Source organism: Populus euphratica, unplaced genomic scaffold, assembly GCF_000495115.2.
Source record: "Populus euphratica unplaced genomic scaffold, PopEup_1.0 scaffold476.1, whole genome shotgun sequence".
Lineage (NCBI taxonomy): Eukaryota > Viridiplantae > Streptophyta > Magnoliopsida > Malpighiales > Salicaceae > Populus > Populus euphratica.
Window position 1 is genome coordinate 98,982 of NW_011500354.1, and position 24,451 is coordinate 123,432.

The following is a 24,451-nucleotide window of genomic DNA, read 5'->3' on the forward strand; positions in this document are numbered from 1 at the left end:
ACATTACTGATCAACTACTTCGTGGATTGATAATATTACAAAATTATAGAAGGTGTGAATATTAACATATTGCTTTGTCATTTTATAATGCTGAACGATCCACTTATTTGAAAAGAGTCCTAGCCTTCTAGGGACATGAATTATAAGCCAGGGGAGAAAATCATACACAAGTAACCTTCTTGCAAGAGATACTCATGGGCCTCGTACAGAATTAGGCCGACAACCTAGCCTAAAGGCCAAAAACATTTCTTTTAGCTCGTCAACGAATATATAAAACAGATGGGCCAAGTCCAGCTTTCAATTTCCAACATTTGCTTCTTGAAATGGGCTCGAGCTTCAGGTCACAAAAATAAACACTGGAAACCCTACTTTGAAGTGAGAGGCAAGTTGTAGCTTGTAACTGGTTTATAATTTTTATCGATTTAGAAGAGGCTTCAAGAACAATCAGACAACATTAGCTAGAGACTCTCAGGTACCATCGCTTTCTTTACCTCTCTTGCAGTACTTTGTTTCAGTTACCGTAATGAAAAGAACAAAAAAGGAAAGAAGAAAAGAAACATATTTAGTTCATGGATGTCTGTTTGATTAATGATTTTGATCATTTATTATTAGAATGTTGTTAGTGAATTTGCTTCTTATTTTTAAAAAATGGGTTTTGAATGGTTCGGGGAAACTTGTGATCTTTTTAATGATTGGCACATACATTTTGAAAAAGAAGCCAACTTTTTGTTATATGTAAGAGAAAGAGGCGTCTATTATAAGGTAGATTTTCATTCATAAATGGAATGGAAATGCTTAGCGCTTCAAGCTTCTTTGATTTGGGGCTGAGAATTCCTTTATGCAGTTGGTGGGGATAGAGACAGACATGTTAGAAAATGAGGCAAAACCGACAATCAGTAAGTCAACTGGCTTGCCTAGGAAGCGTTTTTATCGAGCAAGAGCACATAGCAATCCATTGAGTGATTCGCATTTCCCTGTTCCGATTTCTCCTCGTCATGTTGACTACTCGCTTCATTACCCTCAGTTCTTTTCCTCTTCCGGTGAAGTTGGCAATATCAAAAAGGTCCAGTTTGCTGATGTTGGTTGTGGGTTTGGAGGGTTGCTGATTAGTCTCTCAACACTTTTTCCAGAGACCTTAATGATTGGGATGGAACTTAGGGATAAGGTGACAGAGTATGTGAAGGAACGGATTTTGGCGTTGAGGACAACAAATCCAGGTCAATATCAGAATGTCTCTGTGGTTCGGACCAATTCGATGAAGTACATTCCTAATTATTTTGAGAAGGGGCAACTTACAAAGATGTTTTTCCTGTTTCCTGATCCTCATTTCAAAGAGAAGAATCATCGTCGCCGAGTGATCAGTCCACATTTACTTGATGAGTATGCATATGTTCTCGAGGTTGGTGGCACTATCTATTCAATTACAGATGTGGAAGAGCTTGGGGATTGGATGAAGACTTGTTTGGAGAATCACCCCATGTTTGAAGCCCTAACAGAGGAGGAACTCGAAACAGATCCTGCTGTGAAACTCCTGAGGACAGCAACTGAAGAAGGGCAGAAGGTTGCTAGGAATGGGGGGCAGACTTTTCAAGCAGTCTACAGACGTATCGCACCATCCCTTTGAAACATTTAGGAACTCTTACGCTGCTCAAGCTCAGTCGTTGGCATTCCTCCTCTGCACGTTTGTTACTATTCATCTTGTAACCATCTTTTTATCCATACAATATTTATGCCTGTAATTCTTTAGGGCATCAAAGAAACATAGAATACGGAAAAGTTCCGAGGTTCCTTCTGAATATTCATCGATCTTTGATTATTCATTTTCTGGCTGGCTTTAGCGTGGTTCAAGGTATGGTCCTTGCATTATCATCCTCAGGTTTTTTGCAGAATTAAAATTGCATTTAAACGAGACATTAATCCAGTGGTCAAGGACTAGAGCGAAAACCTATATGAAATTGCCGAGGTTCAAAACCAAACCCCCAAGGATTAAAAAATAAAATAAGATAATAATAAATCGCTTCAGATATTTTTCATCAAAACTCACTATTTCTGAAATAGCTATCACTGAAAAAACAGTGAATAACGGGCTCAAGTTTTTCAAATTACTAATGCTGAAACAAGTATCCAATGCGGGCATTGCACAGACAAACATTCAAAATCTATAATTGCTGTAACCTCCTGCACCAGGCGATCCATACCCTCCCATACTTGAGGATCCATACCCTCCTCGATGTGATGTAAACGAAGATGAAGGGTAGCCGGTTTCTGCCATATGTGAATATGCACTTAATCCCGCATCTATCTTCCCATACATGCTTGACGCTGGTTCCTTGTGATTAGAAATGAACTCCTGCAAACAAGAAGATTGAAGACATTAGAGGCACGTCATAGGGAAACTAATCAATTAAGGCTGCCTCTCTGATGGTAAAATTGTGAAATTTCTATGATTTGAACATAAACAGTCAAAATTTTATGCTGGGCACATTAGACCCAAAATGTGGAAATGAACAAATTCCAGGTCCAAATGTGCACGCACATGGACACTCAAAGCAGACAAATGTAAATGCAAGCGTGGGAGTGTGTGGTGGGCAGTGGTGAGGAAAAATGTTGGCAGGTAGCAAAATTACCCTGTCTTATTATTAAAGAAAACTACCTGAATAAGCTGTTGAGCCATCTGAACTTGAGCACCGGTGCCCTTAATTTCCACAGTGATCTCATCAGGCAATCCTCTGCTCTCTTGTATTGAAAGGATTGCCCCACTGGTACGACGAATATAGGCAATATTGGATCCAGCAACACCAATGATATCCTCAGCATATGACAGAGGTACTTGCATTGTCTGTGTCACCTGAATTAGATAGTAACAGTGTTCTCAATCAATCCCAGGTAACATGGAGACGTGATATAAGAGCAAAGTAAACCATGACAAAAACAAATGATATTTCAAATGATCAGATTATGCTTGCTCTAAGATCTTACAAGAAAAAATGAAAACAGAACTGTTAAGCCCCACATTCTAGCATGTCTTGTCAGTTTCCCCGTTGCAATTAAATTCTCAGTCTTGGGCATGCTGCTGGAGCATAGAAATATAAATAAAAAACATGAAATTCAAAGAAGTGGGGGCAGAAGAGGCATGGAATTTGGGAATCATTTTCCTAATAGCAAATTTTTAGGAACCAGAAATGTTCTAAAATAAATGGCAGGCTTTTTTTTAGACATGAGCGTGCATGTCAGGAAGAAGCATGACCAATCAGCCCAAGGCATGCTGCCAAAGCACAGGAAAATAATGAGGGCTTTCCAGTCTTTGGCATGCTGCCAAAACACAGGAAAATATAAACATCACATTTTTTGACACGAGCATGCATGTCATGAAGAACTATAACCAATCAGGCTCCTAATGTAAGCCAAGAAATTCAAAATCATATTGGACCATAATATAAGAACTGGATAATTAAACCAACCTGAGTTACAATAGGAGCAGTAGCGCGACCAAGTCCAGTTGAACGGAACCCTGTAATTCCAGGATCTTGTCCATAAATTGACAATCCAGGTTGTGAGATTTTGTGTTCAAATTGTGTTTCATGTTCATATATTGACGGATCCCGCTTCAAAGATAGGGAATAATCAGAAGCAATCCCAGTTGAAATTGTGGGAACATATGCAGAATGTAGTGAGGGCTGAGCAGTATCAGGCCGTGCATCTGCAGGGCATTCCTGTGAAATTGTTGAATTGTACTGCAAAAGAACTCGGGTTACTTCATAATTCTCACAACCATAATCCAGTAACATTAAAGTGTAACTTACAGTTTTCTCAAATATAGGAATGACACTATGATCAACCAAGAACTTCCTTAGCTGTCCTATTACAGCTTCTAATGCTTTAAAAACCTTCATAGCTTCACCATGTATTTCCACAATTCTCTCATCTGAAGTAGCATATGAAGGTAACTCATCTACGAGGAAAAAGGAGCATCAGAGTTTGTACTGTTCATGAAAAAGAAGAAGAGATCGGATAAATAATGGTGCATATAGAAGTTACCAACACAGCAATCCTAGCAATGGGCCTCAGAAAATCAAGCCCAGGGAACCATAATATTAAACTGTAACAATCTTTTAGTGAAAACTGGACTTGAAGTTGCTTAGATTTTGGGTCTATACAGACACTCTGTATTCTAAAAGCTATCTTAAAACTGGTAAACACAAATTGAGGAACAACACACAGGAACATATCGCGAAGTTTGAAATAGAAGCTGTAAATATTTAACAAGGAATAGAAAGATAGCACAGCACACAACTACCTCAATAATTTCAGCTCAAAATACTTTTCAAGGAAATGCAACTTGGTCAAATATAATTGCTTAATTAAAGAAGAAAATAATTGCTTGAAGCATACCTTCTGCCATAACATGCACAGCTGCACCAGTGTTTTCCTGTATTGATTTGATTATGGATCCTTGCTTCCCAATTAAGTTTATTGCCTGTGAAGATGCAACCAGTAACCTTATGGAACAAAATGCAGAGCCAGCAGCAGCAGCAGCTGAACCGGTGTTGTCACCCTCACCAGGTGATAGACCACTCACACGCTTGAACACTCTCATTACAGCATCCATTGCAGGAGATTGTGGAGCTTCTGGCTCTTCTTTACCAGAAATCAGAACCTGAAAAGAAACATCTACATCAATCACAGAAGTTCCATCAGGGAGCAGAATTGTGACATAATACAAAGAAAATTACAACATAAACAATTCATACTGTTCAACTCATAATGGCTATTTACAAATAGATCAGATCTTTTCCATCTTATTTCATTCACCATCGATAGAATCAGCCCACACCTCCCTTAGGGACTTCAAATTCAACAAGCAAACACAATGAAGGCTAAGTTCAGCTTCTTATAGCATGCAAACAGAACCCACGATGGAGTTTCTATTTGGGTTGAATTGAACTTCCAAATGGCATCCATCCATGCTCACGAACATGGGCCATATATTTAATGATTCATATACACTTTTCTATTTCATGATTTTGTTTTTTTACACTAACTCATTTATATTAAAAAAAATTAAACTCAAAATAACACCAAGCTCAACCCTTGTTAATATAATCTAAGTAAGTTTTTTTTATTTGAAAAATCAAAGCCACTAAAAGAGATGTGTTCAACTTCATCTCAAATTCAACAGAATGAATTCCAAAATCTGAACACAACATTCCAAATCTTGACTCAGTTCTAAAAGTTAATTCAACTGCTCTTATGGTTTGCCTTCTAAGATTAAAGCTACGAGCTTTTCAATCCTATATGCATTCATCAACAGTAGAACGAGCCAAGCTTCCCATCAAGGCCTATTGAATTCAACAAAGTAATCAGCTTTAAGGAGCTTTCATTTTGGCTGCATTAGACTTCCAAATACAGCTCATTCAAGCTCGTAAACATGGGATATATATATCTAACAATTCATAACAGATTTCCCACAGCATGATTTTGTCATTATAACACCAAAAAATCATAACCGATTTCACTATTTAACTGGAAAAAAAAATGCTCAAAATAACACCAAGCTCGATTCTTCTTAACATAATCTAACAAAGCTCAATCTTATTTCTTTTAAGCTGCAACAAAACTCAAACTGCCAACAGATACATAGAACTCAACAACCTGTACCCCAAAGCACCCCAAATCTTGATCCTTCTCAGTTCAGGAAGAAAAAGAACGAAAAATCCCATCTTTCACACAAAAGGCACTACCTTTACCACCCAAACCCCGCAAGTTCCAAAAACCCACAAAAGCAAAAAGGCTTAAAATTGCAAAAAAAAAAAAAAAAAAAAAACAAAAAAAAAAAAAAAAAAAAAAAACAAAAAACAAAAAACAAAACAAAAAAAAAAAACAAAGAGTAAACTTTAACTTACAATTCGATCAGAAATACCAGGGGGACCTTCAAGAATACGAATGCGAGCTCGTGTTTCATCACACATCTTCTTTACCAACTCTCCTCTCCGTCCAATTATACTTCCTACTTTCGATACCGGCACTATTAACCTAAATACATTATCTCCTGGCCATCCCGGCCACTTATCTGATCCTTTTGGTTGTCCCTGTTGCTGTCCTCCCTCCGTCGCTGCATCCATTCCCGTTTCTGCTTGTTTGTTAACGGCGTCTGCTTCTTTTGGATCTGAATTGAGCGTTTTTGTGGCTGATAAGTCCATTTTGGTGATTGATTGAGAGAATTTGGAATTCAATTAGGGTTTAATCGAAGAAGTTTGGGATCAATTAGGGTTTACGTAATGGTTCTGTGTGTGAGAGAGAAAGAGGGGCAGCGAGTAATTTGTGTCGTTGACAAGAAATCGGGTGTGTTTTTTTACATGGTTATAAAAACCGGTCCGGTTTATAACTCAGCTTGAAACCTAAGTTATGAGAAATGGGTGAATACGTGGTTTCAAAAACCAAAATTATGAAGGGGGTGAATTAAACCGAATTCATCCCATTTATTTAAAATAATATTATTTTAAAATAAAAATAAATTGTTTTAAAAGGCAGAAATAAAAAGTTAAACGAAATCTTATTGATACCAAATAGTATAGTAATTTCAATTACTTGTTGGATACAAAGTAAAATTCTACTTGATTTGATACAAAAACTAATTTAAATTACTTGTTCTATTTGATTTGGTGCTTTAATTTTATTTCTTTTCAAAAAAAATTATTTTCAAGATAAAAAGAGATCATTCCATGGTTTGATTTTTATTTTATTTTGCAATTAAATTTTAGAATATTATATTTATTCATCCTAAATTAATCAAATGAGATTTTAAAAATTAACAAAAGGACTACAACTAAATGTTTTGTGTGGCATTCTATTTGAATATATGTTTTAATTCCCTTTTTGAATTGAGATTTTGGAATTTGTTGATACATAGTGCATTCTATTACTGTTAAATTATTAAAATATAGGTTTTGTTTTCCTGATTAATTAACAAATTAATTGCTTAAAATTTAAAATTGAAATCCCAAAGGTGCAATAGCCCTAAACAGAAAGATTTGTCATGTTCAGTCAAGCTCCAAACTGTGGGAAATTATTTTGTTGATTGAATTTGTATGAAAAACCTAAATTAAAAAAATTAAAGGTATGATCATTGATTAAATTACTGTTCAATTTATTCGTAATCATTGATTAAACCTTGTAGAAATAGCACTCAAATTCTAAGCTTAAGATTAGCTATTCATGATACGGTGCATGATGTGAATGACAAGATTTTAGATTAGCAATCCACTTAAAAAACCATCTCCTTGAGCCTGTAAGTTATAGCCATCTTCTTGTTTTTTTTTTTCTATTAAAAAAAAAAAACTAGGATGATCTGTGCCTCCATTGCTGCCAGGATCTCCGAGGAGCAACAGAACATGGTGGTGGAGCTGAAGTGAATGAAAATCAGATTGACGGGAGAGCACGATGATTAGAGTAATTTTTTTTTTATTGATTTTTTTACCATTCAATCCAAATATTTTGTTATTGATTTTTTTACCATTCAATCCAAATATATTTAAGAAACAACACGTTAAGTATTCTTTTTTAATTACAAACTGATTACTTTATATGTTTTATGAGAAACTCCTTTATCTTAATCCACTATCCAATTACTAATTAAATGCCAAGATCAATTTAATTAACATTCTATGTGAATTTTATTAGTTGATTAAGATAAACAGACCAAATAAATTAGCAACATCTTAAGATATTTTTTATTCATTAGCATATGCCTTTATAATGATGGTCAAATTAAAATTAAAAAAAGAAAAAAAGAAATTAAAATTCTTCAAAATGGAGGATCTCATTTTGAAGTGGTAGTGGTGGCGAGAAATTCCAGCACGCACAGTGCAATCAAGGCCTCGAGGGAAGATAATGTATTAATTTTCAAGGCTATAACACTGAAACAACTGATGTATATATTTAAGCTGACATATTAATTTTTTTATTCTCAATCTTCTTGAATTTTGATATTTACATATTTTTAATATTTATCAATTAATTTAATCTCGGTATTTTTCATTCTCAATCTGGTGTCGAAGTTTTGGGTACTGTCGAGCAAGCTAGACCTGGCTAGCAGGAAGTTGAAGGGATTCCGAGTCATCTTCTTCAACTCTGGAGGAATATTGGTCCACCATTTCATCACTCACTAGCTCAAATCTTGCAGGCTCCCACTGTTAGAACACAAGAAACCGAGATTTGATCATTACATCATGTGATGAAATTATGAAACATATATATTGTATGCTCCGTGCATGTACCTTGGGATTTTTGCCTTTGTAACATGGCTCTTATTCGCTGCGGGAAAGAGTAAATTTAGGTTGCTGATTAGTGATTTAGGACATATATCTTATGTTCCAAGAATGTAATTAAATGTTAATCAATACTCGGTGTTTGGCTGATTTCTTTATCATGATTTCAAAATAATTAATGCTCATTGTTCTGCTGATAATATACAAAAAACAAAAATGTTATATTCACCAAAGAGAGATATTGATCAAATGTTTATCTTTCTTAATATACACAAATATACAATAAATTAGCAAAAATATAATACTAATTAATGACTTAAAATCCCTCATTATATACTGATTTAAGGGAAATCTTCAGGCTTATCGGACTGGCTGCCTTCATGGATTGTATTGCCTCACTCTACTGATAAAACAAGTCAAACAGCATCATATTCTAATATCAGATTAAAAAATATAGGACTTGGGAAGAGATCACCGAAGATCCATTGCCTTTTATAACATTATCATATTCATATGCCTCTTATAACATTATCATATTCAATGAGTTAACCCTCATCAAATAGACGTGATGGATTTTCATTATTCTACATTAAATATGACGAAGCCCACCATGTTTTCTACATTATTTTTTTTAATCTAATGAACAGCACGTTTCAGATCCAATATACATATGATGAAATTCTGGCTAGATTTTTGGTGTTTACGTTCATCTGGTCAACAGGGGAGGTCACATACATGTCGAAAGTGTGGGGCAACATGAAGGGGGGAAAAAACAAGATGGTAGTCTGTCTGAGCAGAAACCCTGAATAGCAACTTATTCTGGATAGCTCTTATCAGCTGATGATCGAGGCATGGAGAAAGCTAACAATGATTTATGGTTGAAACGCCGTGATTTTTCCTGACTGACCTGAGAATCTTCCCTTTCCTTTCCAACTTGATCTGCAGTTGGTTCTGTGCCTAATTTGTGAGCTTAAAATAGAAAATGGTTTTCTTTATTCTTTTCCAGGAATGAGAGTATAATTTATTTCCATGAATTCGCATTTTTAATCAACCCATTACCTATGAATTTACATCTTAAATGATTGTGTGCAATTGAAAACAATTAAATAATGAAAACAAGAATTAGTAAAACCCATTATTCAGCAATCAATATATATTGTTTAGGGTTTAGTTGATGCTAATAAAATAAAAACAAATAAATTAACCTCCATTTTCTTTAATTTGACAGTACTAGATATTGTAACCATGAGAGATTCAATTATTTAATTATTTCTAGATGTTAACTTTAACATCTTTTCTGTAATATATTCTACAGATTTTGAGCAGACATTTCCTGTCCTGGAATTAAAGATACATAAGCTAGGACTGGCATAGAAGGATGGTGAAGTACTGATGGATATTATTTTTATTTTCCTAGTTTCAAATTTTTGGCCTCATAATATCAACTGAGCTGGATCTAGCAGGAAGTTGAAGGGATTCCCAGTCATCTTCATCGACTCTGGAGAAACATTGGCCCACCATTTCATCACTCACTAGCTCTAATCTTGCAGGCTCCCACTGTTAGAACACAAGAAATCGAAATTTGATCATTGCATTATGCACGTCATGGATACAAAGCAACATCACGCACATAGTAGTGCTCCATGCATGTACCTTGGGATTTTCGTCTTTATCCAGTAACATGGCTCTTACTCCCTGTAGGAAACAATTACATTAGGTTTTGATTGGTTAATGTTATGGGATAGAAATGACAGCTATAAATAAAGATAAAATTATATTTAATTGAAGAGAAAGGGATGAAAATATAAAATAAACATTTCTATAATAGTTTTGAAGTATATTTTTATACTTTTAAAATATAAATTATAGAAAATTATATCTCATTTATCTTTAATGTTTCCGTCTCAATCATGTTAAGATAATAACCAAACACTATGCTATCTTATACTATCTTAGATACTAATATTTAGGTTATTATCATCATATTTCAATCACCTCAAAAAAATCAATGCTCACTGTTCTTCTCATAATGTGACAAAAAATGTTATATTCACGGGCGAGGCATTGATCAAGTGCTTGCACGCGGCCTTCTCTGATCTGATCAACATACAAGAATTTTATAAACTCGTGATAGAAACAAATATGCATTAAATTAGTAAACGTATAATATTAATGAATTAAAATCCCTCATTACATACCGATTTAAGGGAAATTTTCAGGCTTATCGGACTGGCTGCTTTCATGGATTTTATTGCCTCTAGAACCCACTTGTCTGCTCTATTTCCTGCCTCAATCTCCTGATAAAACAAGTCAAACAACATCATATTGCAAGCACTCCTAATATTTGAGGCTTTCTATGCTACGTAAGTTTCTTTCTGCAATGTATAAGAGCTTACCAGTGATGATAGTATTTCTTCAACTGTTTTTCTTGAGAAACATTTGTTAATGATCTCCAATCTGTTTAATGATTGGAAATTCAGAATTCAGGAACAATCTTGGTGACAATATAAGATAATGGAGAAAGTAGATAAATTAATTTTCTCGAAGAACCTGATTATTACCTGCTATAAACGCCATCCTGTTTCACATTTGGTTTGTGCTCAAATTTGCTGATGATCTTAGAAATTTTGTTGGTATCAGAAGAAGTTACTTCATCTAGAGCACTTTCCACTAAATGGAGATCCTATGCAGAGAGAAAGAAGTTTTGAATTATGCAAACCTGAAGGTATATAAGAAAAAATGCACGATCATATAAATTTCCAAGGCATTACCTTTGAGAGGACGAAATGAGTTGCAAGGCCACATGCAACCATATCTTCCCCTCTTATCCTAGTTCCAGGAAGTCCCAAATATTCACCTAAATAAAAATGAGAAAGTATGATATCCGTACAGTTATTGTTAAATTAGACAGGGTTAATTTTAAGTGGTTACCAAGAAACCCAGGGAGCCTGGAAAGGAAATACGATGCCCCGACATCAACAAAATGTCCTATTACTGTTTCTGGCATAGCAAACACCTGTTTATGCAAGTTCATGAATCAAAAAGAGTTTATGCATACTTGAAACTAGTTACATGAAGGTGATGAGAACCAAGGATTTTCAAAATTACAGCAGAGTCTAATTTGAAGTAAAAAACGGCAGGATAAGGATCTCAAACTTAAGGATTTCTGGGTTTTGAAAGAGTTCTGGGTTCTTCTTATTTGAATCAACTATGTTAGGTTATATTTTAATATAAATTAGGGTTATTTTTATCGGTTAACATCCTAGAACATTCATCAAGAAATAAAATACCAAAAACCTTTCGGAAGTGCTTTTCTGAAACCTTCTATTCCTACTTGAGTTTCCATCAGAAGGCCTTAACTCTGTAAATTGTCAAAGGGATTAAAATATAGCAGAAGCATACTGTATTTTCAGTGACAATCTTGAACGCTCCATTCATAGATAGCCCAGCACCAGCCCCCATCACGATTCCATCGATGAGTGCAACCTTCAATGTCCAATAGCATACATCAAAATCTATTCCAAATGATAATTAGACTCAAGAATTACAGGATATTATTGACATTTCGAATGTGCATAATGAAGGGGCCAGATAATCTTGCATGCCTACCACGGGCTTTCCATATGTGGCAACTACAAAGTACAGAATGAGTTTTTTCTTGTAGGTATGTGCCCCATGACTCCAATGCCCTACTTCATCCAAGAAGATAAACATTAATAAATAGCATCAAACATTTGCTTATTACTTGAATGTTTCATTTAAGATGACTTTCACCTGCGACCATAGAAATATATGATGCCACAACATCACCACCTGCACAAAACGCCTTTCCATTTCCCTGCATTAGATGTAGCCGAGTATGGTTAGACCATAGTGGCATCAGTGAAACGTCAATGGATAATACAGATAGAGTTGAATCATGTACTGTGAAGTTAATTAATTAATATATGATTCATATTCTAGCAGATTTTCTAATCAGTTATACCTTCAGCACCACAACTTTGACTTCAGGATCAATCTCGTAGGCTTTCAACTTCTTTGTCATTTCAGAGATCTGTCAACAAAATAAATAATTAGTATATCAAGGTTTTTTTGTTCTTATGAGCAGGTTAGTGACGAAGAAAGTTGATGGTGTTGAAGTAAAAGGGAAAACGTGTAATATCACACATGAAAGGAATTATGTTTCTTTCTTTATACAATACACTCGAAGGAAGAAAGGATCTATCTAGCTACCATGTGATGGTTGATGCAGTTTAATTTCTGTGGTCTGTTCAATATGATCTTCTTCACGTATGAATTTCCTTCAAATAGCACCTAGAGGATAAAAAATGATCACATGAAAAGACACTGCTTAAGCATTGCTTTCTGCTGCAATTTTTTTCTGGTTTAAAATCGCAAAGAAATGTGGCAACAGAGAAATGAAAATGGAAAGTGCATGTGCCTGATTAATATCCTTGTCGAAGGAATGCCGGATCATAGCCATTAGAGATGGAACTGATAGTCTACTCTCCTGGTCCCGAAACACAAGTCGGCAAACTAGCCTTGTTGTTGTTGTTGTTTACGACTCAAAAAAACAAGCCTTTTATAAACACTAGCAGCCACTAGAAAACAACAGACTGATTGGTCACTTTTTGGGCAGCCATGAATGCATCTGGAGTCGAAGAAGGAGAAGAGTCCCACTACACCGAATTTCTTGTTATGTGTGGTCCCACGTTATTTAATGGCGAGTCCATTGCATTAATTAGAAAAAATAGTTTTTTTAACTAAAATATATTTATCACGATTAAACAACAGAGAAAACAAAAAAGAGAAAAGACAAATAAAAAAAAAAGAGGGAATAAAAGATAGCAGAGTAGTCTCTCTTATTTTCTTGATTTTCAACTCGTTTACTATTAGATCGGACTAAGATTTTTATAGTAGTTTCAAGACACGTTACTTTTCATCCTAGACAATTGGATCAAAGATTGATTGTGTGAAAGCTAACCGTTTTGACAGAATATAAGACTGTCACTGTTATGAGTATTTCTCAAATATTTCTCTCTTTAATCTTGTTGTATTCCTAGAATAAGTTATTTTTTATGGCATGTATATTATAACCCTTAGTTAAATTTAAGAAAGAACAATTATGAACTTATTATTTGTTGATAGTGAAAGTTTTAGGTGAACTATGATCCCGTGGTTGTTCTCGCATTGAGTTTTTCACGTAAAAATCTTGGTGTTGATTTATATGATTGTTGCATTATATTTGTTGATTGTTTGATTCTGATTTTGATTGCACAAAAAGAGAAAAGAATTAGAACTTGTGAATTGATCCGGATAGATTGGTGTATGGTTATTTGTTCCTAGTTTTCCCAACATTTCTTGTAGAATTTATAAATGAGTGCTAAATTATCTGCCTTCAATTAATACATAGATTCATGTAGGAGTAACCTTCTTTAATTTAAAGAATTTCCACAAAAAATTCAATCAACTATATATGCAAAAAACAACTTGTATATATGAATTTTCTTGGATATATATGTTCTTATTAGTTTTTTTTCCCTTCTCAAGACATTGTTATTACAAGAAAGTTATTCAATATATCAAAAGAATGGTAATTGGAAGCAAGCAACAAATAAATTAAGCAACTTAACTAATTCTTTTTTAAGATGAAACAACTCGTGTATACGCACGTCTTTTCGTGAAACTTCAATTCTCTTTCATGTTTATTCCAATATACTTTATTACAGAATGTATAGCATTTATATCTCTGAATAGGAAATTAATATAGGATTATTCTAATGTTGTTATCCCTACAGTTACTATCGTGTTCTGCCCTACATATATGAATAGGAAAGGTTGGCTAAGGCCAACCCAAGTCATTATTTTATTCTCAACTTGGTATCAAAGCTCGAAATAAACTAAAACACCTCTTCTCCTCTCTGCAATGGATCCCTCCTAGCTGGCAGCCATCTCTCCCTCTATAGTAGCACTGGTGGTGCCATCCTTCTCTCCTACCGCAACACCACCTTCTTCTTCAGCTTTAGTTCTGTAGTGGCCACAACCTATAAATGTTGGCCATGCTCTTTTCAACCCCAATAATGCTCCTCTGCTACCATCAGCTTCTGTCGTGGCAATTGTGTCCCTCTCTCACACTCATTAGGTCATCTCTTTAAAACTGACAAACACCAATTATCTGTATTGGCAAATAAAAATGAAATAATATCTTCTAGGCTAAGGAGTTTTCAACTTTATTAATGGTTCAAACTCCTACCCCTCTCCAATATTCTTACTGTCGATGGTGTCTCTTTTTAGGCATCTCAACACTTTTTTCATTGGAAACAACAGGACTAATTCATTCTAAGTGTCTTGCTCTCTTCGTTATCCATGGAAGTTCTTCATCTTGTTGTTGATTGTCCAACCTCATGCTTTGTCTAGCACACACTTGAGCAAGCTTTAGCTTCTACATCCAATTCCCGTATTATGGAACTTCATGGCTCTCTTCAAGACCTTCGATAAGGTGATGAATTGGTAACTTAATTTTTATAAAAAGATAAGGCTTTATTTGATGAGATAGCAGCTACTGGCCGACCTATTTGGCTAGCAGATTTCAACTTATATGTGTTTTGTGGCCCTTACGGAGAATTTAAGGACTTAGTGACAAGTCTTGTTACAAGAGCAAATCCTCTACCATATGTAGATTTGCTTAGTCATCTGCTAACACATTAATTTATTCATAAATCCTCCCATTTATCTACAAGTTCTATTACAATTCATGCACCCTTGTTACCCATGCCGAACACCCCTCCTCCAGCATTTTTCTCTCACTATCAGCCTGCTGCTCAGTTTGGTCATAATAGGGGTCATTTTAATGGCAGCTGGTATCCTTAACTATTAGCTGGCAAGATTTGTGTATTAGATGGCGAGATATGTGCAGATTACAGGATTGTAGGGAAATCTATTTGTTTCCTTGTAATAGATTATTATCATACCAAGAATGGAAGTCTAGGTAGACTAGGTTAACTTACCTACTTGTATATATATTCTTCTATAAAGATAAATAAAAAGTAATACAGTGAAGTATTTTATAGAATTAAAAGCTTTGTTTGTATGTTTGCTATAATCAACATGGTATTAGAGCAAGTTTAAAAAAAAAAAAAATTATGTTTCTTCCCTACATCTAAAAAAAAAAATTATGTTTCTTCCCTACATTCTCCTTCTAACCCTTTATTTTTAGGGACTTCCACTTGCAAACGAAATCACAATGGTAGAACAAGAACGAAATCCTATTGTTCAAGCCACTTCACACAACCCTCTGCCAAACCCAATTATCATTCAGCAGGACACCTCTGGTTTTCTTGTCAGCATTATTCTCAATGAAACAAATTATACATTATGGTCACAGTTGATGAAGATACGTATTGGAGATCGTAATAAAGTTGGGTATCTAATTAAAGCAGCGGCGAAACCAACACCCAACGATCCGAACTATGCTATATGGATTACTGAAAATCATAAAGTTAAGAGATGGCTCATTAAATCCATAAGCCCCCACCTAATGCAGAGATTCATTTGTCTTATTACAGCAAGAGAAATATGGGAGGCAGTGTCAAAGACCTTCTACGATGGATCTGATGAGACACGATTGTTCGAACTGAATCAACAATCTTTTTCAACCACTCAGAATGGTAGGCCTTTGTCCATATATTATAATGAACTTGTTGCAATATTCCAGGAAATTGATCATCGCAGCACATCCCAAAAAGAACTTGTTAAAGGGATTGTACAACTCCATGCAGCAATGATGAGATTACGAGTTCATATTTTTTTAAACAACCTTGATTCTGAGTTTAATCAAATCCACGATGAAATTCTTTGAAAGGAACCAAAAATGGACCTGGAAGCAGCCTAAGCATGTGTTAAAAGAGAATCACAATAGCAAAAAGTTATGGGAGTTCCTTGGCTGATCTTTGAAAATACAACCATGATAGAAAATAGAAACCAATGAGGGATAGGTTATAATTCTGCCAAAGGAAAAAATAGTCAAGGTTCAGGAAAAAAAAATAATTATGTTTGCACTCACTGTAGTGAATCTGGCCATTCAAAGCTGCATTGCTATGAACTTATTGGATATCTTGAATGGTGGGATTTTTCAAAGAAACCACGAAAGAACATTACAGGGAAAGCTGTACTGCCATATTAGGTGAAAGCCTTCCAATTCAGGAAGGGACTTTGATGTCTACTGCAAATGCAACTCAACTAGGTAGTATTGGTAAGGCTAATGTTCTTTCCGCTATTACTATGGATAATACTTGGATTATTAATATTGGTGCATCTGACCATATGATTAGAGACTGTAATAAACTACAAAATCTTCATCCATCATCCCAACAGATCATCTCTAATGCCAATGGTGGTATCTCTCCTATTACAGGGAAGGGCTTCATTGCTTTAACTCCTACCATAACTCTTGATACAATATTGGTTTTTCCTAGTCTTGAATGTAATTTGTTATTTGTCAGCCAAATCACTTCAGCACTAAATTGCACCGTTACTTTTTGGCTCTTTTTTTATGTTTTTCAGGATATTCTAACATAGAAGACTCTTGGTTGTAATGTTAAACGAGGCAATCTCTATTACTTGGAATTGATAAAAATTTGCAAATGGCAAAACAACAAGGCATGTTCTGTGATGAAGAGGGATAGGAGATTGTCTGAGGTGTGGCTTTGGCGTAAGAGGTTAGGACATCTTTCATTCAATTATCTTAAGAAGTTGAAACCCAGTTTGTTTACAGAATTGAATATTTTGAATTTTCAGTGTGACAATTGTGAATTGGCAAAGAGCCATCGTAAACCTTATTTCCCCTCTTTGAATAAAAGCTCTGAGCCCTTTATGGTTATTCACTCTGATATTTAGGGACCTGCAACAATCCTGTCTTTGTCTAAAGCTTGTTACTTTATTACCTTTATTGATGAATGCACTTCTATGATGTGGGTATCCTTACTTTATAAGGAAAGTATGCAAGTACTGCTTTTCAGGAATTTTACAACAAGGTGAACAATCAATTTTAGAAACAGATTAAAGTATGGCAATCCGATAATGCCATGGAATTTCTTAAGAACTCACTTGGTGATTTTCTTTGATAAAAAGGTCTCCGACACCATACTTCTTGCACCTACACACCCTAATAAAATGGCCTTGTAGAGAGGAAAAATAGGCAAATCATGGAGGTGGTACGTCATCTCCTTTTGGAATGCATATGTCTCGCTTCTATTGGGGAGAGGCTATTAAGTCTGCTATCTACATCATCAATAGAGTGCCTTCCCGAGTGATTAACTTTCAAACCCCACACCAAAAACTATAAAGCTTATTTGACACACCCCATCACCCAAATTTAGAACCCAGAACCTTTGGTTGGACCATGTATGTTCACATACCCAAAGTCTTACGTAACAAACTTGAGCCTTGTGCCCAACGTTGTGTATTCATCGGTTACTCTGGTTTTTAGAAAGGATACAGGTGTTATTATCCTCAAACATGTAAGCTACATGTCTCTCTTGATGTTTTCTTTTGAGAAATAACTCCTTATTATTTAGCAGTCAGCTTAAGCTCTCCTCTTTAGGGGGAGAATATGTATGCAAAGGATGAGCTTTGCAGAACTATATTTGATAATAGTAAGGGTGATGGTGTTTTTATAGAATTAGAGACATTTGAAAAAAGAATGAATAACAACAAGCACAATGCTATACAACTCACTAATACTCAAACTATCCCAAATGAGAGGATCTTATCATTGAACAATGACCTTTGTAGGAATTATACTGGTCATATAGAAGCTATAAACCATAATAGGGAAAACACTGAGATGATTGAATTGGGTGTTATTGGCATAGAAGCTGTGAGCTTTGATAAGGAAGACACTACAATGATTGACCTGCCCATACCATCAACCACAGAGTCCTTTACACAAAAAATCCTAGATAATTCCACCATTGAAAATACATCTTAACCCATTCCCAGGTATTCACATAGATCTAATAAAGATGTTTCCAAGAAAAAATATAAATCAAACATTAAAACCAATGTTAAATATCCTATCAATAACTATGTCTCTTCTTATAGACTTTTAGAATCTTATGCACTAACCATCAATCAATTATCCTAAGTGTCTATTTCTAGTAATGTGTAGGATACATTGGCATATCCAAGATGGAAAAAGGCTATGAATGAAGGGATGGAAGCCTTGCAGAAGAACTCCACTTGGGAACTTGTTATGTTACCAGAAAAAAAGAAGGCAATTGGGTGTAGATGGGTATACACTATTAAACTTAAAGCAGATTGAAGCATTGACAAATATAAGGCAAGACTTGTGGCCAAGGGGTATGCCTAGAAATATGGTATTGATTATCAGGAGACCTTTGCATAAGTAGCCAAGCTTAACACCATCTGTATACTCATATCCATTGCTGCAAATCGAGATTGGCCCCTACAATAATTCGACATAAAAAATGCTTTCTTGAATGGTGATCTAGAAGAAGAGGTGTACATGGAATTTCCACTTGGAATAAATCAAAGTTCCAAACACGAAAACAAAGTGTGCAAACTAAAGAGATCTTTGTATGGTTTGAAGCAATCTCCTCGAGCTTGGTTTGGGAGGTTTACTTTGGTAATGAAAGCAACCGGTTATCAACAGAGCAATATAGATCATACACTATTTGTTAAACATAAAGATGGTAGGGTAACGACATTGATTGTGTATGTGGATGACATGATTTTGACAGGTGATGATCTTGAAGAAATGAAGACACTGCGAGAATACTTGTCTACAGAATTTGAAATGAAAGATTTGGGACAATTGAAGTATTTTCTTGGCATTGAAGTAGCAAGGTCCAAACAAGGAATTTTTCAACAAGGAATTTTTCTTTCACAGCATAAATACGTATTGGACCTTCTAAGTGAGACTGGGATGCTAGCTTGCAAACCTATTGAAACACCAATACAAGTGAACCATCGACTTGGGATCTTTCCAGATCAAGTCCCTATAGATATGGGTCGATATCAAAGGCTTGTGGGTAAGTTAATTTACCTAACTCATACTAGACCTGATATAACATATGTTGTAAGTGTCATAAGCCAATTTATGCATGCACCAAGTGAGGAGCTGTAAGTGTCGTAAGCCAATTTATGCATGCACTAAGTGAGAAGCATATGGATGTTGTCTATAGGATCTTGAGATATCTTAAAGGTACATCTGGTAAAGGTTTATTATACTTAAAAAATAATATCTCAAATATAAAAGGCTATACTGATGCAGATTGGGCAGAAGATCAAACAACAAGGAGGTCTAAGTATAGGTATCTGACCTTTGTGGAAGGGAATTTGATTACTTGGAGAAGTAAAAAATAGAAAGTAGTAGCACGATCTACTGCAGAAACAGAATTTCAAATAATGGCTCAGGGAATATGTGAGTTGTTATGAATCAAAAGTATTCTAAAGGATTTAGAGATTAAGTATACAAATCCTATCAACCTGTATTATGATAATAAAGCGGCAATTCAGATTGCACACAATCCTGTTCAACATGATCGAACTAAATATGTTGAAGTAGATCGTCATTTTATCAAAGAGAAGCTAGATCAAAAAATTATATGTTTTCCATTTGTTAAATCTGCAAGTCAACTAGCTGATATCCTCACCAAGAAAATATTAATCAAAGATTTTTATAGTATGATTAGCAAGTTGGGCATGATAGATATCTATACACCTACTTGAGGGGGAGTGTTAGCTGGCAAGATTTATGTATTAGCTGGCGAGATATATATAGATTACAGGATTGTAGGGAAATCTATTTGTTTCCTTGTAACATATTATTATCATACCAAGAATAGGAGTCTAGGCAGACTAGGTTTCTTACCTACTTGTATATATATTCTTCTATAAAGACAAATAAAAAGTAATGCAGTGAAGTATTTTACAGAATCAAAAGCTTTATTTATATGTCTGCTATAATCAACATTAACAGTTCAATCATAGAGGGCCTCGCAATTCTAGTTCCAGGCCTGATTTTTGTAGGTTTCACAGCACTCCCAGCAACGACAACAGACACAACAACTGGTAGGGAAATTGGCAGCGTAGTAGGGGATCCAATTCCTGCTGCCAATTATGTCAAGCTTTCGAACATACTGCTCCTTAGTGCTCCCAACTTCAGCAACGTGGTTATGGTCAGCTGCATAGTGCCAATCTAGCACTGCATAATCCTGTAGGTACTGCTGGATGGTTTTTGGACACTGGTGTAAATCAACACATCACACCTGACCTTGCAAACTTAACTGCTTCAGAACCATATAATGGTAATGATAATTTGCATGTTAATAATGGTGAGGGACTTCCCATATCTCATATCGGTCATAAAAAAACTATATACCCCATATCATTCATTTACTTTATCTAATGTCCTGCATGTTCCTGCAATCACGAAACCTCTACTTTCTATTCAGAAATTTTGATTTGATAATAACATTTATTTTGAATTTCACCCTTTCTGTTTTATGTCAAGGATCTCAACACTTATGAAGTACTCCTCTCAGGACAGAGTAAAGATGGTCTCTATACTTTGTTCAGGTTCAGGTCTTTCATCCCATCAGATCCTCAAGCTTATTGGTCTCCCTACATTTCTGCTTCCGCTGATTTGTGGCATCGTCACCTAGGTCATCCTACCTCTTAATTTTTTTAATTTTTAGTCCTGAAAAATAAGATTATTTGTAACAACAAACGTCTTAATTTCCAATATCAAAGTTGTCCCTTAGAAAAATCATTGTGTTTGTCTTTAAGACCTACTGATCACAAAACTTATGTTGCGTTTGAATTAATTTTTAGTGATATGTGGAGCTTTGCTCCCTTTTTTTCTTCAGATGGTTATTGTTATTTTGTTATTTTTATTGATGCGCATATAAAATATATGTGGTATTATCCATTTGTTGCAAAATCTAATGTTTATTCTATTCTTCATCAATTTTAAACTCTTGTTAAGCATTAGTTTTCATTAAAAATAAAATCTATTCAAACTAATTAGGATGGTGAATATCGTAAACTCTCCACTTTCTTTTAGACCATTAGCATTCATCACCGTCTGATATGTCCTCACACTCGCGAACAAAATGGAACAGTAGAAAAACATCATAGGCATATTATGGAAATCGGCCTTACTCTTCTAGGATAATGTAAAGCTCCATTTCGTTTTTGGAATTATGCTTTTGACACTTCAGTTTATCTCATCAATCGCATGCTTACTTTTGTTCTTGCAAATCACTCTCCATGTGATTGTTTGTTTCATTGGTCTCCTGATTATCATTTTTTATATGCTTTTGGATGTCTCTATTTTTCTTTTTTGCATCCCTATAATAATCATAAATTGAATTTTCGATCTTCTCCATGTGTGTTTTTTTGCTACAGTTCCTCTCACCTTGGTTATCGATATTTTAACATTGAATCTCATCACATATATATATATATATATATATATATATATATCTCGTCATGTCCATTTTCATGAACATGTTTTTCCGTTTGTTAATTCTAAATAGAGTGCACAAGTCTCGGCTCAAAACCACACATCATCTCCTGCTACCATCCTTCCAAATTTGACCCACTCCCCATTGTTCACCGATCATAACACACCCTATCTTGCCTCTACCTCTATCCTATATTCACTTCCTACCAAAATACCATAGCCTCTATTTTTCCCTTGCCGATCACCACATGCATCTTTATCTCACCATTTTGTTGCAGGTATAGGTTGTAGATCAATTTTCCCTGCACTTCAGCAGGATGTCTCTAATAGTATTGGGACACCCTTTGGTTCCTTCTTTGCTTTTTATTCTGCCAGTCACCCGACTTCTGTGGACTCTATCTCTATTGCCAGCCCTCTGTCTGTGGCAGCTTCTTCCTTGGTTTTTTTACTTGGTTTGAATCTAATGGTTGATTTCTCCATTTATCCACTGTAGCAGGACACCTCCGTGACACCCACCTTTTTTGCATCACCACCGTTGTTCTGCCGCCACCCTATGGTCCTTAGATCGCGATAGCCCAAAACCGTAAATCTGGTGGCCTCTATTTCAGCTGATACAGCTGCCACCCGAGTATTGCTCTCTCCTTCCTCTAAATCTATTGCATTTTCTAATGCAGATAAATATATTGCCCGGCATGATGCTATATGTGATGAGATTAAGGCATTGCGTTCCAATCACACTTGGTCCCTAATGCCCTTTCATCCTTTGATGAATGTTGTTGGTAGCCGATAGGTATATCGAATTAAACATCGTGCTGATGGCAGCATTGAATGTTATAAAGCCTGTCTAGTTGCTAGAGGCTTTACCCAACAGGAAGGCATTGATTATTCTAAAACTTTCAACCCATTTATTAAGTAGGCCACCATCAGATTAGTCTTTTCCATTACGGTTTCACGTAATTGGAAGATTCATCAGCTCGATATTCATAATGCCTTTCTCAATAATGTTCTTACTGAAGAAGTCTATATGAAACAACTTTCAGGTTATGTTGACCCTATTCTTTCATCTCATGTATGCAGATTGCACAAGTCATTATATGGTTTAAAACAAACACCTAGAACATGGTACACATGTCTAAGTGATTTTTTTCTCTTCATTGGTTTCCTTGCCTCCAAGGTTGACACCTCCCTATTTATCTTATCTGATGATATAAATATCTTTTATCTCTTAGTCTATGTTGATGAAATTCTACTCACAAGCAGCAATTATGCCATGCTTCATCGTCTAATCCAGTTACTAAGCTTAGAATTCAAGTTTCATGACTTAGGTTATGTTCACTACTTTCTAGGTATTGAAGTTCGGTGATCATTACACCATGTGATTTATGTACAGAAATTATCAAACATATATATTACATACTTTGTGCATATACCTTGGGATTTTTGCCTTTGTAACATGGCTTTTATTCGCTGCAAGAAAGAGTAAATTTAGGTTGCTGATTAGTATTCGTCGTGGGAATGTCATGATTTCAAAATAGTTAATGGTCACTGTTCTTCTGATAATATACAAAAAAAATGTTATATTTGCTAGAGAAGTGTTGATCAAATGTTTTTCTTTCTTAATATAAACAAATATACAATAAATTAGCAAAAACATAATACTAATGACTTAAAATCCCTCATTATATACCGATTTAAGGGAAATCTTCAGGCTTGTCGAACTGGCTACCTTTATGGATTGTATTGCCTCACTCTCCCAATGAAAAAAAGTCCAACAGCATCATATTCTAATATCAGATTAAAAAATATAGGACTTGAAAAGAGATCACCCGAAGATCCATTGCCTCTTATAACATTATCATATTCATAGATACTAGATAGGTGTTTATATCTATTTTTATCTTAGAAAAATTCAAGATTTACCCTCTTTTATATATGAACTCAAGTTTTACCCTCTCTTTTTTTTCCTCTCAGATCCAAAAATATATAATTTTTTGGCAAGCTACCGTAAGCTAAAAAATATTTGAAAAAATAATATAATTTTATTAATTGTATTATTATTAATATCATAACCTAATAGATTGTACTATTAAAAACAATGCACTTTTTTTTTTCAATGCATAAATTGCGTTGTTTAGAACAACATGGACTCCCTCTCTCTCTTAATACCACGAGTTTTTCTTTTCTTTTCAATATTTGCTGAAGAGGGGATATGACGCATGTCCTCGGTGAGTTGATGGCGTGGAAACGGTCACTATATGTACAGTGATTCTTCAGTTTTTTCTACAATGAGTTATAACCCTCATCAAATAGACTTGATGGCTTTTCATTATTCTACATTAAATATGACGAGCCCACCATGTTTTCTACATTACTTTTTTTAATCTAATGAACAGCACGTTTCAGATCCAATATACATATGATGAAATTCTGGCTAGATTTTTGGTGTTTACGTTCATCTGGTCAACAGGGGAGGTCACATACATGTCGAAAGTGTGGGGCAACATGAAGGGGGGAAAAAACAAGATGGTAGTCTGTCTGAGCAGAAACCCTGAATAGCAACTTATTCTGGATAGCTCTTATCAGCTGATGATCGAGGCATGGAGAAAGCTAACAATGATTTATGGTTGAAACGCCGTGATTTTTCCTGACTGGCCTGAGAATCTTCCCCTTCCTTTCCAACTTGATCTGCAGTTGG

General features: G+C 35.2%; 3 protein-coding genes across 3 annotated transcripts; 1 reads left to right on the forward strand and 2 right to left on the reverse strand.

Annotated features, from left to right (window-relative positions):
- Positions 1 to 343: 343 nt before the first annotated feature.
- On the forward strand, positions 344 to 1,848 carry LOC105113988 (tRNA (guanine-N(7)-)-methyltransferase-like). The gene is made up of 2 exons (XM_011010365.1): positions 344 to 472; positions 845 to 1,848. The coding sequence occupies exon 2, from the start codon at positions 866 to 868 to the stop codon at positions 1,622 to 1,624; it is 759 nt and encodes a 252-aa protein (XP_011008667.1). The 5' UTR covers positions 344 to 472; positions 845 to 865; the 3' UTR covers positions 1,625 to 1,848.
- A 138-nt stretch (positions 1,849 to 1,986) lies between these two features.
- On the reverse strand, positions 1,987 to 6,361 carry LOC105113989 (poly(rC)-binding protein 3-like). The gene is made up of 6 exons (XM_011010366.1): positions 5,904 to 6,361; positions 4,393 to 4,657; positions 3,804 to 3,952; positions 3,462 to 3,734; positions 2,654 to 2,848; positions 1,987 to 2,350 (listed from the first exon to the last, which is right to left on the reverse strand). Exons 1-6 carry the CDS (start codon positions 6,198 to 6,200, stop codon positions 2,153 to 2,155), a joined length of 1,377 nt encoding a protein of 458 aa, XP_011008668.1. The 5' UTR covers positions 6,201 to 6,361; the 3' UTR covers positions 1,987 to 2,152.
- A 3,173-nt stretch (positions 6,362 to 9,534) lies between these two features.
- On the reverse strand, positions 9,535 to 12,593 carry LOC105113990 (probable 3-hydroxyisobutyryl-CoA hydrolase 3). The gene is made up of 13 exons (XM_011010367.1): positions 12,501 to 12,593; positions 12,253 to 12,321; positions 12,042 to 12,105; positions 11,877 to 11,956; positions 11,670 to 11,753; positions 11,199 to 11,283; positions 11,039 to 11,124; positions 10,829 to 10,950; positions 10,664 to 10,724; positions 10,466 to 10,564; positions 10,263 to 10,364; positions 9,921 to 9,962; positions 9,535 to 9,824 (listed from the first exon to the last, which is right to left on the reverse strand). The coding sequence occupies exons 1-13, from the start codon at positions 12,501 to 12,503 to the stop codon at positions 9,687 to 9,689; spliced, it is 1,035 nt and encodes a 344-aa protein (XP_011008669.1). The 5' UTR covers positions 12,504 to 12,593; the 3' UTR covers positions 9,535 to 9,686.
- Between the last annotated feature and the right edge of the window lie 11,858 nt (positions 12,594 to 24,451).

What these genes read in the sequence shown, in the direction of transcription:
- LOC105113989 (XM_011010366.1), bottom strand. Translation starts at nt 6,200, where the DNA reads ATGGACTTATCAGCCACAAAAACGCTCAATTCAGATCCAAAAGAAGCA. An exon ending in CTGGTATTTCTGATCGAATT is followed by an intron (nt 4,658 to 5,903) that starts GTAAGTTAAAGT and finishes GTTTCTTTTCAG; the next exon opens with GTTCTGATTTCTGGTAAAGA. An exon ending in TGTGCATGTTATGGCAGAAG is followed by an intron (nt 3,953 to 4,392) that starts GTATGCTTCAAG and finishes TTTTCCTCGTAG; the next exon opens with ATGAGTTACCTTCATATGCT.
- LOC105113990 (XM_011010367.1), bottom strand. An exon ending in CTCATTTCGTCCTCTCAAAG is followed by an intron (nt 10,951 to 11,038) that starts GTAATGCCTTGG and finishes CTCTCTGCATAG; the next exon opens with GATCTCCATTTAGTGGAAAG. An exon ending in TGAGCATTGATTTTTTTGAG is followed by an intron (nt 9,963 to 10,262) that starts GTGATTGAAATA and finishes TGTTTCCTACAG; the next exon opens with GGAGTAAGAGCCATGTTACT.
- LOC105113988 (XM_011010365.1), top strand. Translation starts at nt 866, where the DNA reads ATGTTAGAAAATGAGGCAAAACCGACAATCAGTAAGTCAACTGGCTTG.